The 22493-nt window shown below is 43.0% G+C and overlaps 1 protein-coding gene across 4 annotated transcripts in view; it reads right to left on the bottom strand.

Moving 5' to 3' along the window:
- Positions 1 to 22493, bottom strand: part of rassf5 (Ras association domain family member 5) — a 113658-nt gene that overhangs the window by 3954 nt on the left and 87211 nt on the right. For all 4 annotated transcript variants that reach the window (XM_034166915.1, XM_034166917.1, XM_034166916.1 and 1 more), the window contains 3 exons: positions 5283 to 5396; positions 4822 to 5158; positions 2904 to 3019 (listed from right to left, as the gene is read on the bottom strand). In XM_034166915.1, coding sequence (XP_034022806.1) covers positions 2904 to 3019; positions 4822 to 5158; positions 5283 to 5396 — 567 coding nt within the window. The remainder of the gene's footprint in view (positions 1 to 2903; positions 3020 to 4821; positions 5159 to 5282; positions 5397 to 22493) is intronic.

The raw sequence follows: 22493 nt of genomic DNA on the forward strand, positions 1-22493 counted from the left end.
TACATCCAACCAGCCTCACAACCGCAGACCACGTGTAACCACACCAGCCCAGGACCTCCACATCCAGCATGTTCACCTCCAAGATCGTCTGAGACCAACCACTCGGACAGCTGCTGGAACAATTGGTTTGCATAACCAAAGAATTTCTGCACAAACTGTCAGAAACCGTCTCAGGGAAGCTCATCTGCATGCTTGTCGTCCTCATCGGGGTCTCGACCTGACTCCAGTTCGTCATCATAACCGACTTGAGTGGGCAAATGCTCAAATTCGCTGGCGTTTGGAACGTTGGAGAGGTGTTGTCTTCATGGATGATGCGAAGGAGATGTGTTGCACTGCATGAGGCAAATGGTGGTCACACCAGATACTGACTGGTATCCCCCCCCAATAAAACAAAACTGCACCTTTCAGAGTGGCCTTTTATTGTGGGCAGTCTAAGGCACACCTGTGCACTAATAATGGTGTCTAATCAGCATCTTGATATGACACACCTGTGAGGTGGGATGGATTATCTCAGCAAAGGAGAAGTGCTCACTATCACAGATTTCGACTGGTTTATGAACAATATTTGAGGGAAATGGTGATATTGTGTATGTGGAAAAAGTTTTAGATCTTTGAGTTCATCTCATACAAAATGGGAGCAAACCAAAAGGTTGCGTTTATATTTTTGTTGAGTATATATATAAATCTAGGTTTTACTCTGATACTCTGTTTATTACTCTGATTTGATCGACAAAAACAATCACAACTCAAAGTTTCTTGTTCGACACGGTGGCAACACTTATTCATGGACCAACCACGTGTAGTTTGCTCTCCTTTTACAGCACAAGATTTCCTGGATTACTTTGAGAAGAAAATTGAAGACATTAGGTTAAACATATCCCAGCATGCTTTAACGCAAGCCACAACACCCTAATGTTGAGGTGGGTGCCATTATTGAGGTATTACCTAGATTTACAGAATTTGATAGTAATTTGATAGAAATATTAATCAGATTTTAAGGTTCTGCTACTAGTCTATAAAATTGTTCCCGGACTGGCACCTCCCTACCTAGCTGACCTAATTAAACCTTACGTACCAGCATGGGGTTTGCGTTCTCAGGGTGCAGAACTACTTTGTGTCCCTAGGGTGGATAAGAAGTCTGCAGATCACAGAGCTTTCTCTTATCGTGCTCCTGTTCTGTGGAATGATCTCCCTTCGTCAATAAACAGTCAGATTCTGTGGAGACTTTCAAGTCCAGACTAAGACGCACTTATTTTCCTTTGTATGGACTCACATACTGGTATAGTTTGTTTACGCTTTTTACTCTTTTAATTCATTTTATTAGAAACAGAGCGTGCCGTGGCCTCAACTTTGCCTAAATTCTGGTTGTTTTAGTGAATCTTAGGGCTAGTGGCCGGCGATCACCTTCCTGTTTTCTTGTTGTTTAATGCTGGCAAATTATACTGTATTTCTTGTCTTTCTGATGCCTGATTTTGTTTTTTTTTTCCTCTCTGTTTAAGGTGCAGCTCCATCCAGAGATGGGAGTTGTATTGTGCTGGAGACCCTCCTGTCCCTGTGCACCAACAGCATTTCCTGTATATTCATTTTGTGTATTGTTCTGTAATTTATGTCTGTATCATGGCCCAAGCAGAGGGTCACCCCTTTGAGCCTGGTCTGCTTGAGGTTTCTTCCTCAGAGGGAGTTTTTCCTTACCACTGTTCCTCTGGGGATTAGTAAGGTTAGACCTTACTTGTGTGAAGCGCCTTGAGGCAACTCTGTTGTGATTTGGCGCTATATAAATAAAAATAAATTGAAAAAAATTGAAATTGAAATTGTGACATGTATTACACAATGCACCGTGCCAGGCTGTGTGGCATGCATTACATGATGGCACTGTGCCAGGCTGTGTGGCATGCATTACATGATGGCGCTGTGCCAGGCTGTGTGGCGTGGGGCGATCGCTTTGTGCCAGGCTTTGCTATTACGCGATGGCGCAGCGCCAGGCTGTGTGGCATACATTATGTGATTTTTGGCCGTGCCAGGCTGTAGGCTGTGTGGGGTGCATTATGCAATAGCGCCGTAACAGGCTGTGTGGCATGGGGTGATCTATCCGTGCCAGGCTCTGCTATACTCCGGAGGATACGCCACACACAGCCACAAACGGCTTGGGAGGTAGATGAAGGTCACCCCGCAACACTAAACTTGATAGAATAGTAAATATTTTATTCTTTAATACAGGTATTTGCGGGCCGGTCTGAGGCAGCCAAAGGGCCGGATACGTCCCACGGGCCGTAAAATGCCCAGATGTGATCTATATATTAAAAGCATGTCAGTGTGTGTGTGCGTGTATGGTTTTTTAGTAAGTATGTAGTCAATAACTTAATTGTAAATACAGTAAAAAATACATAGATGACACAAGAAAGTGAAAACAAGTATTTCCATTGTGGTCCATTTTAAAATCAAATGACAAAATAGATGTAATAATAAAATAATAATAATAATAATAATAATAATAATAATAGTGTGTATATGATAATAAGAACTAAACAAGTTATAAATACATTAAGACAGTAAATTAATGTTAAAAAATACATAATTAACATGAATAAAAGTGTTCGAGTTCTTCTAAAAACTGTTGAGGTTCTAAAAAACATTCTGGACTCACACACCATTCCAACTCATTATAGAAACTTTGTATATTTTATTACCACCCTTGAAAATTGTCAGCTACCTGTTTTATAAACACTAACCAATGTAGAGCTCATGGATCCCCACAGACAACATGCTAGTGTAGTTTTAACTAGGACTAGATTTTCATTTCATTTTACAGCACTGTGTGAGTTATATTGACACTGTTTAGCATAAACATGATTAAAAAGTTGGTGAAACTGAATACAGAGGTCTGAACTCAAAAAGTGTCTCACCTCCACTTCCCCAGTCTCATTTTCCTTAAGGACAAAACTGAGCTGATCCGGGTCCGGCCCTGCTATCAACCTTAGAAGAAGAGGACGTTCAGACAGGGGAAGTTTCTGGAACAGATCTGCATAAAACCAATAAACAAATGTTAGTGCTGTCTCTTACATACATCTGCAAACATAAGTTAACATACACCTTATTTAAAAATGTTCTAACTCAATTTTCCCACCATGTGCGCATTTCATTTTATCAAACAATAATGTGCATTAAGTCAGTGAGAATGTAATGTCTACTTTATTTCCACTATTTTACAACTGACATAAAAACAAGGGTTAGCCTTTGTCCTGGTGACAAATTGTAAACTTTGGTATTTTTTAATATCAATTTTAGAGTAATGACTTCCCTGTTTGGTCCACAGGGTCAGGCCATGGTGAAGGAGCGCTCTCCTGAAGGTGTGCAGTTCTTCCCCTCATCCTTGAAGGATCCTTGGGTTGGCAACAGGAATGACTTTGTGTCAAAACGAGCAATTATTAAGGAGAATCAGAGGAGGAGCATCACTTGCAATAGTGATGGAGTGTCAACTAAAACATTTTGGGGCCATGATGTGTTTCTATGGGTATGATCAGCACCACAGGTGCCTCAGTGTTGAGGACCCCAGTGGCTGGAGACATCTAATTCTCTCACAAAAGTGTTTAAATAAAATCATAGGTCCTGCTCGTAGATGATTGCCAGAGACAGGAATGTCCACATCCAGGAAAACGTCTGGACATCTCCAGTCCACTCACTCATGATTCGTTCACGCGTGCGCACTGTGAACAATTTAAAAGAAAGAAAGAAAAAACTGTGCTGGCTGCAGGCAGTTAGTTCCTTGTTCTCTCCTCAAACTCCTCTCATCACTGTGTTAAAAAAAGGACATAAGTCCTGCTCACAGACTGGAGACAGGGACATGTTCCACATCAAGTATAACTCCAGACATCTCCACATTTACTCACGGGGACCGTTCGTTCACGCACACGCATGTGCACATCTCACAGTCAAAGGAGGAAAGATAACTATAACAGAACTCAGAGCACAGACCTGCCAGCTCAGCACAAGAACAAATAGAAACTAGAAGAGAAATCAGAGTGCACAGTCTGGCTGCAGCCCAAAACTGTGCGCTTTTGATTTCCTCTGTGCAGAGAACCTGCAGGCTGCGGCCTCACCTCTTCTCTGCCCCCTGCTGCGCGCACCTGACGCAGATATTCCTGCGTCGTCATGATGCCACAAGAAGCAACTTGAGGCAGCTCCGGTGCGAAAGGGGCTTTAGCCAGAGAAAAGAAATGGTTTGAGAGGGGAGTGAAGGAAGCATTGTATGTGAAACAGTTGAAACCCAGCTTTAACCAGGGAGGGGGTCTGAGACACGCTTTGTCCCCTGTTTACAATGGGGGTACTCATGTCAAGCAGTTTCAGTCTTTTGTTCATGGTAATGAGTCATTCACGTTGTCAGGAGAGTTGTCAGGAGAGGCGTCAGTCCCATCGTTAGGAGGGACAGCTGCCTTGTCATTAGGAGGGTGCTAACTAGAGCAGAATAGGTGCTAATTAGAGCAATTGTTAGTCACTAGCCAATATCAGTCTGCCTCTCGGCAGGAGGGGTCTGGTTAGGTTTAAAACTCCAGCTTTTGCTGGCTTCTGTTATTCTTCTCTACAAGAGTCAAGACAGAAGTCAGACTACCAGAGCAAGGAATTTAGCTGAGGAGGCTTCTGCGATTAGAAGCGAAATGACCTTGTGTCAAGCAACCCAGTCCAGTCGAAGATTCAAGCTTCTCTACTATAAACTATCGTAGAATACAGGGGAAAACTGAGTAACAGTTTTTAGCCAAAGTGTATATAAACTTATGTCTGGAACTGCAGGCCTGAATGAACCACTGAGTTGCCATGTTTCCTCACCCTGTCCGTCGCGGTGCGTCTGCCTGTACAGTGCAAACTTTTGCGGATTGTCCAGCACCATGAACTTTTTCAGCAGACCCTGGATGACTTCTCTGGTGGTGGTATGAGAGCCGATGTGGATCTGCTTCACACAGTCGCATGGCAAATAGAAAGACGTTCTCTTTTCACTCTGCCCACAGTCAGTCCTTTCCTGACCTTCTGACGTTGGTGAGCGATTGCTTGAGTCTGTGTGCCGCGACCCGCCCTCTGACCCCGCTGTCTCCACAGCAGGGACTGTGACGGGTCGACTGAGCCTGAGGTGGACCTGAATGATACCTGTGTAGGAGCCGTCTGCGGCCTGGAACAAAGACGGAACACGTAAAAGACTTGCATGAGCGCGTGTGTAGCTTCATGAGCGCGCGTTGCATTATGACCCAGTATGTCTTGACTTTGACATTCTGCATTTCTCGTACTTAACTCACCAGATTCATGAGATTGTCAGAGTCTTGAGCGTTATACTCCTCTATCCTTTTCCGCACCTCTTCCTCTGACAGATCTTTTGTCCCGCCATCATTTTCCTCCTTTGCCTCATTCTCCTGTTTGGCACAGAGAGAGCAGAAAACATAGAAAGCTGAAACTACAGGTGCAGTTTGTGTGTCAACCAGCAGATGGTGCTGTTTCCAACCCACACAAGTCCTTAAATAAACTTCAGTGGATACATTAAATAATAAAATGAATCGGAAAAGCTGAATGACATTTGGACATCTGCATTTGATTAAAAGCGACTCGGCAGCAGCGTTCTGTTTTTTTTTTTTTTTCTGCAAATGACACCAGGGGCAATACTCGCTGTCCCCCATATTTTTCAACCTGGACATGGAATGCTCCTGGCCTGACTGTAGCTGATCGGGGATTTTCCTGCACCCCACACATGGTGCCACCTGCTCCTCCTCAGCTGTTACACAACTCTGCACCTCTGCACAGCAAAAGGAAATGTGAATGGAACAAATCCCACTAACCATCACTGACAGCCCCCTCGCTCCCTCCCAATCATCTCCCCTCTGTGTCTGAGAAAGAGGGAGGGACGGGTGAGAGCAGTGGAAGAAGGAGGAGAACAAGGTAAAGGAGGAGGCAAAGAAGGAAGGAAGTGAGGAAACGCTGATGAAAGGAAGGCCAGCCTTAGCAACACAGAGAACGGCCGAGTTATTTATAGCAGTGAGATGCATCCTCTATCCCACAATTCAATTTTTTTCCTCTTGTGTTTTTGTTTGTTCGCCTTTTCTGGAGCATAGGAAGAGAGGGAGAGAGAGAGCGAGAGAGAGAGAGAGAGAGAGAGGAGGGGGGAGTAAATGAAAGAGTAAATGCAGGGTATTCCTGTTGGGGAGTCCTCAAGTGATAAGTATGTGCATGCACATGCAGGCTTAAAGGGGAATTCCTTGATTTTTTTTTTTTTAACCTGGCCCTCATATTTATGTTTTTAGATTGACTTTTTTTACTCAGGAAAAACAAAACTGAACATTTTTAATCAGTTCAGTATTGAATTAGAACACAAACATGGTCAGAAAGGATACTCAAACATTTTCAGTTTTGCAAATGTTATAATTGAACCCGTGAGAACCAAATGAAATACCAGTTAATAAAGGTCCTTAACAATATGTTTCAATAAATGGACTGCATTTATATAGCGCTTTTCCATCTGTATCAGACGCTCAAAGCGCTTTACAATTATGCCTCACATTCACCCCGATGTCAGGGTGCTGCCATACAAGGTGCTCACTACACACCGGGAGCAATAGGGGATTAAAGGCATTGCCCAAGGGCCCTTAGTGATTTTCCAGTCAGGTCTGTTGATATAGGCTGTATTTTATTTATTCTATAGATTGTTGACAATGTTGTAGTTAACAAGTGAGGCTATGCCGGCACATTTTGTAACGTAGCTAGAGCGACCTAACCATTTTCAACATTAGCCTACCCCTCAAAAATTGATATTTTTGACTAGCATTTATAAAGTACGTGGCATAATATTTACTTCCACTGGGTGGAAACTGTGAGTTTCCACACATTTTACTTTAATGGCCTGCTGCCGGTAAACCTCTCTCCACCATTCAGAGTATTTTCCCCTTGTGGTAATTCTGATTATCTTTACTTAGTGTCATTCAGTGTTTTCCTCTCGTGGGTTTTCTGGTAATTTCCCCTCTGTCATTTTGTATTGTCCTGTCGTGGTATTCACTACCTGTGTTTTTGTGAAGGTCTCCCTGTGTTTCGCTCTGGTTAGTTTAAATTCTGGGTGTTTTCCGTATTTGCATGTCCCTGTGTAGCAGCCGTATTCTCTTTTGTCTGTGTTGTGTTTCTGTTGTGGCTCCTTCCCTTCACTCCCCTTTGGAGGTGAACTCACAATCTCCAGCATGGGAGGCAGACGCTCTGACCAGGCGGCTAAAAACGCCGGCTCTAACCTGAGTGGCTAGAGTATTTTTTAGCTGTCGGGAGAATGAGGCCTATTGACTATTATATAACAGCTGAGTGGATCTTTGTAATTTGATTGGTGCTTTGTATGTCACATGACATGGATTATTCGTCCCATTTCTGTTGCATTGCATTTAGAGTGCAATTTGGTTCCATACTTTTGGTACCATTGCACTCCGCATGCACACACACACACACACACACACACACACACACACACACACACACACACACACACACCCACACACACACCCACAACACCACACACACACACACACACACACACACAGGTAGCATGAGCAGGATTCAAACCTAGGTCTACATATCAGCAGGCCAGCTCCTTACCCAATGAGCTACATGCTCTACAGAATGTAAAAAAAAAAAAACCTACCATGTTAATACCTCAGAATTTTGTACCATGTTTTATTCTGATTTTATCCTTCTCCACAGCTGTGTGGAGATCGAGTGACAGACAAGAGGAATTTCGGTTTTCATGTCTGGACTTTAAACATGGTTTCAAATAAAAACATAGCAGGATTGCATGTTCTCCCCGTGTTCGGGTGGGATCTTTGCAGATGCTCCGACGTCCTCCCACTTCCAAAGGCATGCAGATTAGGTGAATTGTACAATTTGAAATGACCATAGGTGTGCGTGTGAGTTTGAACTGGTTTGTCTGTTTATATGTGGTCCTGTGATAGTTTGGCGTCCTGTACAGGGGTGTACTCCCACCTCTTGCCCTATGAACGGCTGTATCTGACTCCAGCCCTCCCCTCGTGATCCTTGATGGACCTCTTTGTTTCTCACCTGCAAACAAGGTTGGGTAGGATTACTTTGAAAGAATACATGTGGATTACATGTATGTATGTACATACATTTGGATTACTTGTAATCTGATTACTTTTGGATTACATTTCAAAGTAATCCTACCCAACCTTGCCTGCAAACCACATTTACCAACAGATGGTAAATGGTAAAAAAGCAATGGTAAAAAAAAAAAACTTTTCTTGAATATGTCTGTCAAAGAAGTAGGAATGAGTGTGCAACCCATTCTCATGCCCATCTCATCACATTTTATGCTTGGTCAGTGCCGCTCTGTGTCACTATGTGACAAGTTAGGTAGCCACATTTCATCATTGAGTGACAAGCATTAAGATCGTTTTTTTTGGCAGCAGTGCATTTCTCTATAACGGTGCAAAGAACGATCTGCTTCACTTTCATAGCTTCAGGGAACATTCATCTACAGCATGTTTTATGGCCCCTTCACACATAACACAAAGCTGAAGCAGAAACTGGATGAAAAAAGGCAAAAAAAAAAAAAAAAACCTGAATTGGCAAACTGAAAAATTCTAGCCGCTGTCAGAAGGGACAGACAGACAGATGTGAACATCCCACGGCGACGGGTTTGTGCATGCTCATGTGCACGCGCACGAACACAGTACGAGCACGTGAGAGGTGTGATACCACATCACGCTCACACATGCTGGACATATGTGCATAAATCAATGAAAATGGTTAAGGACAAAATAATGAGAGAGCACAGAACATTATAAGAACAATGAATGTACTGTTTAAATGCAAGACAATCATGTTACTGGTAATGATTCCGTTCTCACTGTAAAAAAGATTTCCTTTGCGATTAATAAAGTTATTATTATTATTCTTATGATGTTTAATTGATGCCTGATGACTTGATGATCTTATTGGAAATGACAAAACAAATGGATTTCATTTTGTGTGTTAAAATGTTTCATTCCTGTTATAAAGAGTGGACAATACAATAATTATCCTCCTTCTGTTCCTTTATGTTCATGAACCATGGCCATGGATGTAATCAAGGAAGTAATGAACTGACATGAATGGCATAACACGCTCATAACATGAACACATCAGACGGTTCCGTGTGTCCAGTTGTCCAGCGAGCAGTTTGCCGATGGACACCGCATCATGTGGACTATCGCTCACCACCACACCTGGCTCACTGGCTGCTCACAAAATCATATTTTTACATGGGGCAGCCTGGCTGATGGTGTCCAGTGCACACTGAGGTGCTGGTGACTGTGTTGCAAAGGTGATATGTGTTTTATGTTGTGTGGGCCGCTGAAGAGGAGGTACTGCTGGCCCACCACCACCAGATGGCGCCCTGCTTGGAGTGCGGGCTCCAAGCACGAGAGGGCGTTGGAGCCGCTGGAGGTGACAGCTGTCATCAATCAACACCAGCTGTCACCCATCACCACCACTATAAAGACCGGACTGCAACTCCACCTCCTCGCCAAGAAATCGTCTACCATACAGGTAATTTTCTCTGCTGACTTAAACTTTGAGTATTAGTCTGATCTCTTTTTGCAGCCGTTTTCCTGTGGTGTGCCTTATCTGCGGAGTTGGCGTTCGGTGTGGACTGCGACGGCTTCACCTCACACCCCACTCAGATAAGTGGTTAACTCAGGAGCTGCACGAGTGTGTGATTGGAGGTGGAGGTTCTCCCTCCTTAACTGAACACAGACTGTGGGATTACTGAGTGTGCGGACTCACACTCATCCAGAACTGTTTCTGTTTTCTGCCAGCAGTACCGGGTCTGACTGCTGAAGACAGTGGCCACCTGGGGCGCAGGGCTTGGCGGCTCCGGTGTTCTTCAGGTCCGTTGGTGGTGAGGCTTGTGTGGGTTCCGGCTTCTCTCTCACCGGACGTCTCCTATCTTCGAGCCTGCCACACGTCACCTTTTGTTGGATTGATATAACACATATTTGTATCTGTCTGTATCACGTTGTGCACCTTCACAACATTAAATTGTTACTTTTTGGCTATTCCATTGTCCCTTCATTAACGCCCCTTGTTGTGGGTCCATGTCACGACACTTCCCCAACATTTTATTCATTACCATGTGAGGAGAGCCTGCCGATACATGCACATCCCCAGCTTTGTGTTGCGCTGGAGCGCGCGCAAGCTGCAGGAATGCAACACTGGCAGTGGTCACCTCCCTCCCTGCTTGACTTCAAATGAGATCCAACCCATGACATGATTACATATCAACCATGGTCCCCTGACAAATGCATAACTGTAGTGGGTGTGTGCGTGTGTGATCATGTCAATACGGATATCACATCATCAACGAGTGACATGCCTACCTGTCCAGTGCAGCAATGCGCTCACATTAATGGTCTCATGGCTCCAGGCTGTGGTGCAAATGAGCTGCCCACCCTGATCTTTCTGTGAGGCTGTCAGTCAAGCTCTCAGACGGACTGTGTGGATGCTGAGATTGCGTGCCTGTCCAGTCGGATGACACGCTGGCCTTGTGGCATGCAGCTGGGCTGGGTTTTTATTTTTATCTGTGTTGTAGCAGTGTGGGATTGCTGCTGGCCAGTGAATCCACCTCCAGCGGGACATGCTGGATATGCCATGGGGTTCCACAGCTGTCAGCTGTTCCATCATGGACAAACAACCATCCAGCTGAGCACGCTGCACTGACAGTGACCACACTGCAATGCAGCCACTGTTCGAGCCTTCACAACCTCAGCTGCATCTCGACTATAGGGGGAGGGAACGACACACTCACATACTATCTGTGTTGTGGGGGGGACACCGCACACTCGCACACCATTTGTGTTGCTCAGGTGGGGGGGTACACTCACACGCGGCAGACTCACATGCCATTTGTGTTGCTCTGGAACAGCACACTCGCGCTGCACTTAGAAAATGCGGGGCCATTCGTGTAGCCAGCTCGAAAGTGGTCTGCTTGCTCTCTACTTTCGTGCTGGCTGCACGAATGGCCCCGCATTTTCTAAGTGCCCCGTGAGTGGTGCTGGATGTTCGTGGGTGGCACCTGGACTGGGTTGAATGGACTCGTACGCCATTTGCTGTCATTCGGCCACTGGTGTGAAGGCTGCCTCAATTACCCCATTCGGCCAGGGTTCAACATGGCCATTGATTTTGTGCAGCCCCTCGACCGCGGCATGATATGTCTGACTTCCGTTCGACATGACATGCGAATGTTGCGAGCACGATCAGATGGCAGTGCGATCTCATCATGCACGCGATTCGAATAGGTTTCCGGTGCCAGTGGCACACAAATGTAGAGTGCATGTGCTGTGCCCGAATGGATGTGGCAACTGCTGTATGAGGCATTCGAGAATGGGTCTGATTTTTCATGAGTGCCATTCCAATCCTCCTTTGTACGCCATTCTGCCTCATTCGTGTTATGGGTGAAGGGGCCCTTAGTTACAATCATGGTTAAATTAAGGTCAACGTTTCCGTGATGCAAAGAGGCCACCCAGCTCGTCACTTACAGAAGTTTTTGCACTGAAATGTGAGATGTTGGGTGTGATACTGAATTGGTTTGTCTGTTTATATATGTGTCAGTCCTGAGATAGACTGGCGGCCTGTACAGGGTGAAATACACAGATTCAGAAAATGGATTGTCTGTCAAAGATGGCAGCTCCCAAGATCTCAGAAGAAAATTCTGATCTATCATGCACTGGGGAAAAAACAAAACAAAAAAAAAACACTTTTGAAAAGAATTTCTTGGCTATATCTATCTCCATAAGTGAAAGTGTTTTCAGGTCAGTCTAGGGTTCTTGTGTGGGAAATTTGCTCCCAGTCTTGAGCAATAAAGTGAAAAGACCCTTGCCGGAATTCCTGTGTTTGTGTGTGAGCGTTCTCAGAGGCAGGCCTCACCCTCCTTTCTGCTATCAGTGAGAGCAATCAGAGGAGCCAGAGCAGACAACAGAGCAGACAGCATCACAGACACTGTCCTGACTGGATGGACGGGTGATGAACGAGGTCACAAGCGGCAGCACAGAAAAGGACAGATGCTTAAATGCAAGAACGCTGCAGCTCAAAAAATGAAATTGATAATAAATCATTCCCAAGTCGCTTCATGCTTTGACTGCTGCAGGTCTGCGTCACTGGTTAATGTGGCTTGAAATGTGATTGTTTGTATTCTTCTTTTTTTTTTGTCTGGAACAGAGATCAGAGTTTTTATTTTACTTATTTTGGAGAAGAGTGAATGTGTCAATCAGATTTTTTTTTCCACATTAGATTTGGGCGACAATCCCTGAAATGTGAGTGCTGTGTGAAAAGGTTACCTATACTGTACCGCACTTACAAACATCAATGTGATCGAGCCAAATGAAAAAATAAGTAAATAAAACCTCATCTGCTTAAAAAAAACATACAGATTTAGGTCAATTCAGAAGACAATGTAAATGCAGTATTGTCATGCTGTATGACCTCAGTTACTATGAATATAGTCATATAGGCCCCAGTTGTGACAATCTATGGCACACTATGTAAAATGCATTGTGCATGTGCAATTAGTGCATGTGCAGTTCCAACGTTCCATGGGGGGATGCATTAGTCAATCAATTAGTCAGGAGTGTGTTGCGGATGTAAACATATAATAATCCAGTGCAATAATCCAATCTGCTTTAAGAGCTGTCGGTTGGTCATTTTAAACCACTGAGTTATGCATGATTAGGGGCGTGGTCACATTGAGTGACAGCTGCCGAGCCCAGCATGTCTGCCTCTCATTCACTGTTTCGTCGTTGTTAATCTCACACCATCTCACCGCCCATGACTCATGCGAGAGGTCAGTTTCAGCAGAGTTCTGGTTCAGGGCACAATGTAAAACACACCTCATGGAGTATGGACAACAAGACAACATCGGGGCACAGCAGAAGTTTATCACAGGTGCTACACCTCTCCTTGATAACTCAACTTGGGAGAACGTGCCATAATCATAACTGCTCATGAACTCACTGGATCAACGCCATCCACGTCCTCACTTGCCATTGTTTACATGTGCTGTGAGATGCCGCAACTCTGGTGGCACCATGGTGCATTCTGGGAAGCATGAGGCACCGCCAGGGGGATTATGGGAAATGTCAAAGTATCAAATAAGGTCAGTAGAGCCCACTGGCAGCGGCCGCTAACTGTTGTGGAGGGGTGTGTGTGTTGTTTCGAGTGTTTTATTGCAAATACCTGAAATAATATGGCTTGTAGTGTGGTGAGATGTCCTAACAGATCATGTAAGATGTCCCTGCTGCAACTGGGCAGCACAGTCTCGTTTGAGGGTGGGCGCTACAGGGATAAAATATTACACATATGATGTAATTTCTCCGCTTTTGGGGACAGAAACGTGCACTTTCTCTGAGTTTTTGGACAAATTACACCCCAACAAAGTGAAAATAGAAAGAGTGACAAAGCAGTGAAAAGTGGATATGTGTTGCAGTTTGTTTATGACCCAGAGCTCAAACGTGTCGAAACGGTTGTGCAGGCGAGAGAATACAGCCACTCTGGTTAGTTGTGGAGGCTAACACCGACACAACCTCTCACATTTGCCACATCTTCCCTTCTCCACTGGGAACTGAAAAAAACTGTACTTTTTGCGACTACTTCGGTGATTGCAACTGAAAACAAAACAGTGCACCATTTTCCCGTGTGAAGTTATGCTGTGTATATCTCGCACAACAGGAGTGGCAGTCCCCATAAGTGGTCAAATCCCACAATATCACACAGGGTTCAAACAAGACTGCGCTGCCATATATTCGTGCTGAGTGAAACTCTTATGCCAATGGAGTTAGCACATTTAGCAGCTATCAGTAGCCTTCTTTTGTCACACACTGTCCACCTCTTATCCATTCAAGGGTTCATCGTGACAAAGCCAAAGTCAACGCTGCCACTGTTGCCAACATGCTGACACTCAGAAATGGGCATTGTATCAGCTGTTTTGGTCTCTATAGAAACGCAATGGGTAGTGTCACACAGGTTTTGTCCAGTAATACTGTATACAGTCTATGATTATGTCGAGTCAGGCACTGCCAAGCTTGTAACATATGTAATAGCTCCATTTGAGCTCTAAACCCGCTCTTAGAAAACCTACAGGTGACGTCATGGAGGGTTTGTCCAGTGAAAGTATACATTCAAAGTAGCAGCGGAGTAGGGCCACAACAAACAATTATTTTCATAATCGATTAACTGAGAAAATTATCAATCGAATAAGTCAGTTTTATGGTCCATAAAATGGTGAAAAATGGTGATCATTGTTTTCCAGAGCTCAGGATTATGCCTTCAAATATCTTGTTTTGTCCACAACGCAAAGATATTTAGTTTACTGCCAGATAGGAAGAAACTAGTAAAATAAATCAGAAGGTATTCATATTTATGAAAATTAAATCAGAAAAACTGGACATAAAAAAGACTTAAAATGATTAGTCACTTATAAAAATAACTGTCAATTAATTCAATAGTTAGTTAATAATGGATTAATTGTTGCAGCTGTAAAGTGGAGTCTGGTCCAATGTACGGCTAAGCTAAATACGTTACTTTATTAATGCAAGGAGACAGTGAGCAGATTAATTCAATAATACAAGTTTAGTATTTGTGAGGAAATGTTTTTAAGGTGGTTAACTCACTGCACTTTGTTCAACTTCCTTGATTCTCTGTTGCGTGAGATAACTTTTCATTCATGGCGCCCCACTGTAATGCAGATGCGACAGTTGTGGATCTGGGTTAGTTTTAGAAATGTGATATTTGTGAAAAGGAAAAAACAGACTCTCTTTGGTGTTCACTGTGTGTTACTCTCAGCGCCTCGCGCTATGCTAGCTTCCTGTCCTACTTTCTTGGCAGGTAATGCAAATCATACAGTACAGGATGTGCGTAAGTCTTCAGACACTGTTGATGTCCAACAGAGATATGCGCCAAAAAACTTTCTGGAGTTGTTGTCGCACCAAGCAACAATAACTTGATCCTGACTAATCTGTTTTGGCTAATGCTCCAAAATAACTGTTTTTAGCGTGCACTCTCTGATGAGTTTGTAATGGTGCTCCAGGATAGAAAGCTATGAACAACAGCCCAGTGAACGTGTTTGCTTGTTGTAACACCTCCCAACTGACATGAAGAAAGGCCTTGCATTGCTTGTAACACATACAACCCCTGGCAAAAATTATGGAATCACCGGCCTCGGAGGATGTTCATTCAGTTGTTAATTTTGTCGAAAAAAAGCAGATCACAGACATGACACAAAACTAAAGTCATTTCAAATGGCAACTTTCTGGCTTTAAGAAACACTATAAGAAATCAGGAAAAAAAATTGTGGCAGTCAGAAACGGTTACTTTTTTAGACCAAGCGGAGGGAAATAAAATATGGAATCACTCAATTCTGAGGAAAAAATTATGGAATCATGAACAACAAAAGAACGCTCCAACACATCACTAGTATTTTGTTGCACCACCTCTGGCTTTTATAACAGCTTGCAGTCTCTGAGGCATGGACTTAATGAGTGACAAACAGTACTCTTCATCAATCTGGCTCCAACTTTCTCTGATTGCTGTTGCCAGATCAGCTTTGCAGGTTGGAGCCTTGTCATGGACCATTTTCTTCAACTTCCACCAAAGATTTTCAATTGGATTAAGATCTGGACTATTTGCTGGCCATGACATTGACCCTATGTGTCTTTTTGCAAGGAATGTTTTCACAGTTTTTGCTCTATGGCAAGATGCATTATCATCTTGAAAAATGATTTCATCATCCCCAAACATCCTCTCAATTGATGGGATAAGAAAAGTGTCCAAAATATCAACGTAAACTTGTGCATTTATTGATGATGTAATGACAGCCATCTCCCCAGTGCCTTTACCTGACATGCAGCCCCATATCATCAATGACTGTGGAAATTTACATGTTCTTTTCAGGCAGTCATCTTTATAAATCTCAGTGGAATGGCACCAAACAAAAGTTCCAGCATCATCACCTTGCCCAATGCAGATTTGAGATTCATCACTGAATATGACTTTCATCCAGTCATCCACAGTCCACGATTGCTTTTCCTTAGCCCATTGTAACCTTGTTTTTTTCTGTGTAGGTGTTAATGATGGCTTTCGTTTAGCTTTTCTGTATGTAAATCCCATTTCCTTTAGGCAGTTTCTTACAGTTCGGTCACAGACGTTGACTCCAGTTTCCTCCCATTCGTTCCTCATTTGTTTTGTTGTGCATTTTCGATTTTTGAGACATATTGCTTTAAGTTTTCGGTCTTGATGCTTTGATGTCTTCCTTGGTCTACCAGTATGTTTGCCTTTAACAACCTTCCCATGTTGTTTGTATTTGGTCCAGAGTTTAGACACAGCTGACTGTGAACAACCAACATCTTTTGCAACATTGCGTGATGATTTACCCTCTTTTAAGAGTTTGCTAATCTTCTCCTTTGTTTCAATTGACATCTCTCGTGTTGGAGCCATGATTCATGCCAGTCCACTTGGTGCAACAGCTCTATAAGGTGTGATCCCTCCTTTTTAGATGCAGACTAACGAATGCACTTGGTTTCAGTTCAGAAGGTTCCAGGTTCAAATCCCACCCCTGCCACATTTCTCCATGTAATCAATCAATTCAATCAATCAATTTTATTTATATAGCGCCAAATCACAACAAACAGTTGCCCCAAGGTGCTTTATATTGTAAGGCAAGGCCATACAATAATTACGTAAAAACCCCAACGGTCAAAACGACCCCCCTGTGAGCAAGCACTTGGCGACAGTGGGAAGGAAAAACTCCCTTTTAACAGGAAGAAACCTCCAGCAGAACCAGGCTCAGGGAGGGGCAGTCTTCTGCTGGGACTGGTTGGGGCTGAGGGAGAGAACCAGGAAAAAGACATGCTGTGGAGGGGAGCAGAGATCAATCATTAATGATTAAATACAGAGTGGTGCATACAGAGCAAAAAGCGAAAGAAACACTCAGTGCATCATGGGAACCCCCCAGCAGTCTAAGTCTATAGCAGCATAACTAAGGGATGGTTCAGGGTCACCTGATCCAGCCCTAACTATAAGCTTTAGCAAAAAGGAAAGTTTTAAGCCTAATCTTAAAAGTAGAGAGGGTGTCTGTCTCCCTGATCTGAATTGGGAGCTGGTTCCACAGGAGAGGAGCCTGAAAGCTGAAGGCTCTGCCTCCCATTCTACTCTTAAAAACCCTAGGAACTACAAGTAAGCCTGCAGTCTGAGAGCGAAGCGCTCTATTGGGGTGATATGGTACTATGAGGTGGGACCTGATTATTCAAAACCTTATAAGTAAGAAGAAGAATTTTAAATTCTATTCTAGAATTAACAGGAAGCCAATGAAGAGAGGCCAATATGGGTGAGATATGCTCTCTCCTTCTAGTCCCCGTCAGTACTCTAGCTGCAGCATTTTGAATTAACTGAAGGCTTTTCAGGGAACTTTTAGGACAACCTGATAATAATGAATTACAATAGTCCAGCCTAGAGGAAATAAATGCATGAATTAGTTTTTCAGCATCACTCTGAGACAAGACCTTTCTAATTTTAGAGATATTGCATAAATGCAAAAAAGCAGTCCTACATATTTGTTTAATATGCGCTTTGAATGACATATCCTGATCAAAAATGACTCCAAGATTTCTCACAGTATTACTAGAGGTCAGGGTAATGCCATCCAGAGTAAGGATCTGGTTAGACACCATGTTTCTAAGATTTGTGGGGCCAAGTACAATAACTTCAGTTTTATCTGAGTTTAAAAGCAGGAAATTATAGGTCATCCATGTCTTTATGTCTGTAAGACAAGCCTGCAGTTTAGCTAATCGGTGTGTGTCCTCTGGCTTCATGGACAGATAAAGCTGGGTATCATCTGCGTAACAATGAAAATTTAAGCAATGCCATCTAATAATACTGCCTAAGGGAAGCATGTATAAAGTGAATAAAATTGGTCCTAGCACAGAACCTTGTGGAACTCCATAATTAACCTTAGTCTGTGAAGACGAGTCCCCATTTACATGAACAAATTGTAATCTATTAGATAAATATGATTCAAACCACCGCAGTGCAGTGCCTTTAATACCTATGGCATGCTCTAATCTCTGCTAATCTCAAAAGCAGCACTGAGGTCTAACAGAACAAGCACAGAGATGAGTCCACTGTCTGAGGCCATAAGAAGATCATTTGTAACCTTCACTAATGCTGTTTCTGTACTATGATGAATTCTAAAACCTGACTGAAACTCTTCAAATAGACCATTCCTCTGCAGATGATCAGTTAGCTGTTTTACAACTACCCTTTCAAGAATTTTTGAGAGAAAAGGAAGGTTGGAGATTGGCCTATAATTAGCTAAGATAGCTGGGTCAAGTGATGGCTTTTTAAGTAATGGTTTAATTACTGCCACCTTAAAAGCCTGTGGTACATAGCCAACTAATAAAGATAGATTGATCATATTTAAGATCGAAGCATTAATTAATGGTAGGGCTTCCTTGAGCAGCCTGGTAGGAATGGGGTCTAATAGACATGTTGATGGTTTGGATGAAGTAACTAATGAAAATAACTCAGACAGAACAATAATGTAATGTGGAGTTGCGTCAGGAAGGGCATCCGGCGTAAAACTTGTGCCAATGTTGTGTGGGCCGCTGAAGAGGAGGTACTGCTGGCCCACCACCACCAGAGGGCGCCCTGTCTACACTTTCCCAACAGCCAATTCAACATGCAGATCCACCTTGGATTTGCTGTGGCGACCCCAAGTGCAAACAAGGGAGCAGCCGAAGGGACTTACTTACTAACGAGCAGATCTGATATGATGCAGGTGTTAGCTTTGGGGATGAAAATTTACAGGGTGATTCCATAATTTATTCCTCAGAATTGAGTGAGTCCATATTTTTTCCCTTCTGCTTGGTCTAAAAAAGTAACCGTTACTGACTGCCACAATTTTTTTTCTTGATTTCTTACAGTGTTTCTTAAAGCCAGAAAGTTGCCATTTGAAATGACTTTAGTTTTGTGTCATGTCTGTGATCTGCTTTTTTTCTACAAAATTAAACAACTGAATGAACATCCTCCGAGGCCGGTGATTCCATAATTATTGCCAGGGGTTGTAGCATGCAGTAGTGGCCACTAGACCTTCACTTTGGCAATAAAAGAAACTGACAAATAAGAAAATTTCAAGCTACATTTAACATCACAATTCCACGTGTTTCTGCTTTGGTTACATTCCTAACTAATCTTTTGTGGATGGTTGTGTGCATATGTGACCATGTTAATTGCGCTTTTTTAATGTATCCACTGTAAAACAAATAGAAATTCACTTTACTTCCCCAGTTAGTATTTTTCTGGGCAGAAATGGCCTGTCTCTCTCATAGAACCCTTTCACTGTGCCTCGCTCCACCATCTCCACTGCTTTCTTTTCCGTATGTGGCTGAATTCATACAAAATACTTTCTTGAAGGTTGTGTGGATATATAAGGCAACACAAGCAAAACAAAGTTACTTTCTGTGTTGATTTGATGCATCAAACTTCAAGCCCAGATCTGAAAGTGTTTTTTTTCTGCATAATATGTCCTTTTCATTTTTTAATACTGAGAGGTGTTTTTAAAGTTATCTATCTATCTATAGATATATAGATAGATTCAGATGAATGAACAATAACATTAAATTAAAGGATTAGTTCCAATACATTTTAAATATAGCCATAAATTTGTTTGAGTAATGCTTCCTCGCACTTCCAAAGAGATACGGGTTAGGTGGATTGGAATATTTAAATTGTCCGTAGGTGTGCAAGTGGGTGTGGTTGTGTTTGTTTGTCTGTTTGTGGCCCTGTGACAGACTGGCGTCCTGTCCTGGGTGTACCCTGCCTCGCTCTCTATGACTGCCGGGATAGGCTCCAGCCCCGCGCGACCCTTGATTGGACTAAGCGATGAAGATGAGTGTGTGTGTGTGTGTGTGTCTGTGTGTTGTTACTGCATAGTAGCACATACATTTAGCTTCAAAGCAGAAAATGATTTGCCTCTGAAATGTGAGTAAAAATGCATAAAGTAGATGCACACAAAAGGCACAAATCTGAACCTTTTGTCTAATCCTGCAGAATGTCCATAGAACAGTCACCCGCTCCTTCCTGCAGAACTAAGCGCTACAAGAGCACTTTTATTCCTGCTGCTATTAGTGTTCTTAACAGATGACTTTGAATGTATATTTAATTAATTTATCTGCTATTTTGCATTGAGATGGCACACGCATTGTGAGTTTCTTCTGGGTGCCATGCTATTGGCCTGTACTTGCACTGCTCATTGTATTTTTCTTTTTTATTTTTATTATACTTATGGTATTTTTTATCGGTATTCATGTGTTATGTGATTGTTATGAATGGAGTGACTCACTGCCAAACCAAATTTACCTTTTGGTACAAATAAAGTAACCTTGAACCAGATCAGCACCATGTTCAGCACTCATACTCCCACACAGTGAAACACATTACGCACACACACACACACACACACACACACACACACACACACACACACACACACACACACACACACACACACACACACACACACACACACACACACACACACACACATTAAAGCTGCCGGGGCTTATCTGGAGCGAAACGCTCTGATCTGGAAGTCATTCATAAAGAAACAACAATCTGAACTGCTCTTCCACCGTTCTGGTGATTCTACACATCTCCTCTCTGTTTGCGTGCATAAATGCACATATATCGCGCAAGGAAACTAAACAAGACTGCACACAAAGGCCCTTAAACGTGTCAAATGATTGGTTGCCACTCAGCATTTGCATATCTTGTTTCCATATTCAAACACATGAAAGGCATTTGTTTTGCACAGCAGAGACTTTTACAGCTCGGGTCACTATTCAATTACCAACAAGGGAACAAAACTCCTCCTTCTTATATTAAATATCTGACTACATTATGCTGTAATACTTATTAACATTTTCCACAGCTCTGTGGATCCAGAGAACACGAGCTGGCAAATGCTCCAGACAGGCTAACCCCAATACCCTTCTGCCCCACTGCAGCAATTCTACCCACACACACTGACAACCCAGCTGGTCAATTATTCAGAGATTATACCTTCTGCAAATCAGACACCAAGCGCTTTGCCAAAGCAGAGCCAAGGGAGCACAGCATGTTAACATCAATGCAAATACCGCCTGTTTCAAGATTTTCATCTCCAGGCTTCTACCTGCAGTCATGCTTTGGTTATTTTTCTCTCACACATGTTCATGTTTCTTCCTCTCTAACATGTCTTTCAGTATTCACACACTTCATACAGTGAGCCTTGACAACAAAGAAGAAACTCATTACACTGCAGGGTGCAGTGCTCAGAATGCACTGTGCACAATAATCTAGTTATAAGTACGGCACACCAAAACTGAATCTCAGCAAATATGTTGAGCACCATCAAAACCATTGGTTGCTACGGAAACTGAGAAACGGGCTTGCTACAGTTCAGTGTCAGTCCTACACACATTATGTTGCACTAGTATGAGCCATGTCTGCGGAAATGTCTCCCACGCAACGGAGAGAAGAGTTGTCTGTGGAGTCTGTAATGTTATCACGGCAAAGAACACATGATCTCTGTTTCAGAAGATCGCAAATCTGTGTTTCCTACCCCTAGAATGTATTCACAGGCTATGGAGCTAAATCTATAAATACACTAATTGGGCTGGATTGGTTAGTACTGATTTAATTTGAAGTCACACTGCCCCAGTTGCTACATGTTAAACATTAGTGAAATACCAGAGCTTCCCAACCCTTGGGACTCCCCACAGCTACAGCACCATCATACCGTGAGAGCCCTGTGATCTCTTGAATGGAATATTGATTTCACTGGATGTCACACTGCCCCAGTTGTTATGTCTTAAACATTATTGGTTTTATGCAAGCAGGTAACAGTGATCAAACAAAATAAATTACACTGCATAACATCAGCGTAGCACCATCATGACATTTTTACAGCCTCCCAAGAGTCTAAAGCCCTGAAGTGTGACATCATGTATCCATGACAACACCAACAAGCCAGTTTTACCTCATCTTTTCAAAATGCCCGTTTGCCACTCTGTGTACATCTGATCCTCTCAGATATCACAAGTGAGATTAGTATTTGGCTAGGAGACCGCTTGGTAAGACCAGGGATTGTTTGTGATTCTTCAAGTACAACTGGAATTGCATCAAGAAAGGTATCCGGTTTAAAACCTGTGCTAAATCCCAATGCAACCCTAAGAATCTAGGAGTAGCCAAAAGACAAACAACATTTACATATATTCAATGTATCAACCATCAACTTTGGTGACAGAATTTCAATTTTGTTTGTGCCCAGAGTGCTAGTAGACTCCGTGTTATGCACAAACCTTACTATAGTGGGTTTACGCTGGTTTTATAGTGTGGTTACAATGCTACATGGGCACCATGGAGCTGTATATGAGAAATAGAGAGCGCACTCCCAATGCTGCACA

Source organism: Thalassophryne amazonica, chromosome 3 (assembly GCF_902500255.1).
Source record: "Thalassophryne amazonica chromosome 3, fThaAma1.1, whole genome shotgun sequence".
NCBI lineage: Eukaryota > Metazoa > Chordata > Actinopteri > Batrachoidiformes > Batrachoididae > Thalassophryne > Thalassophryne amazonica.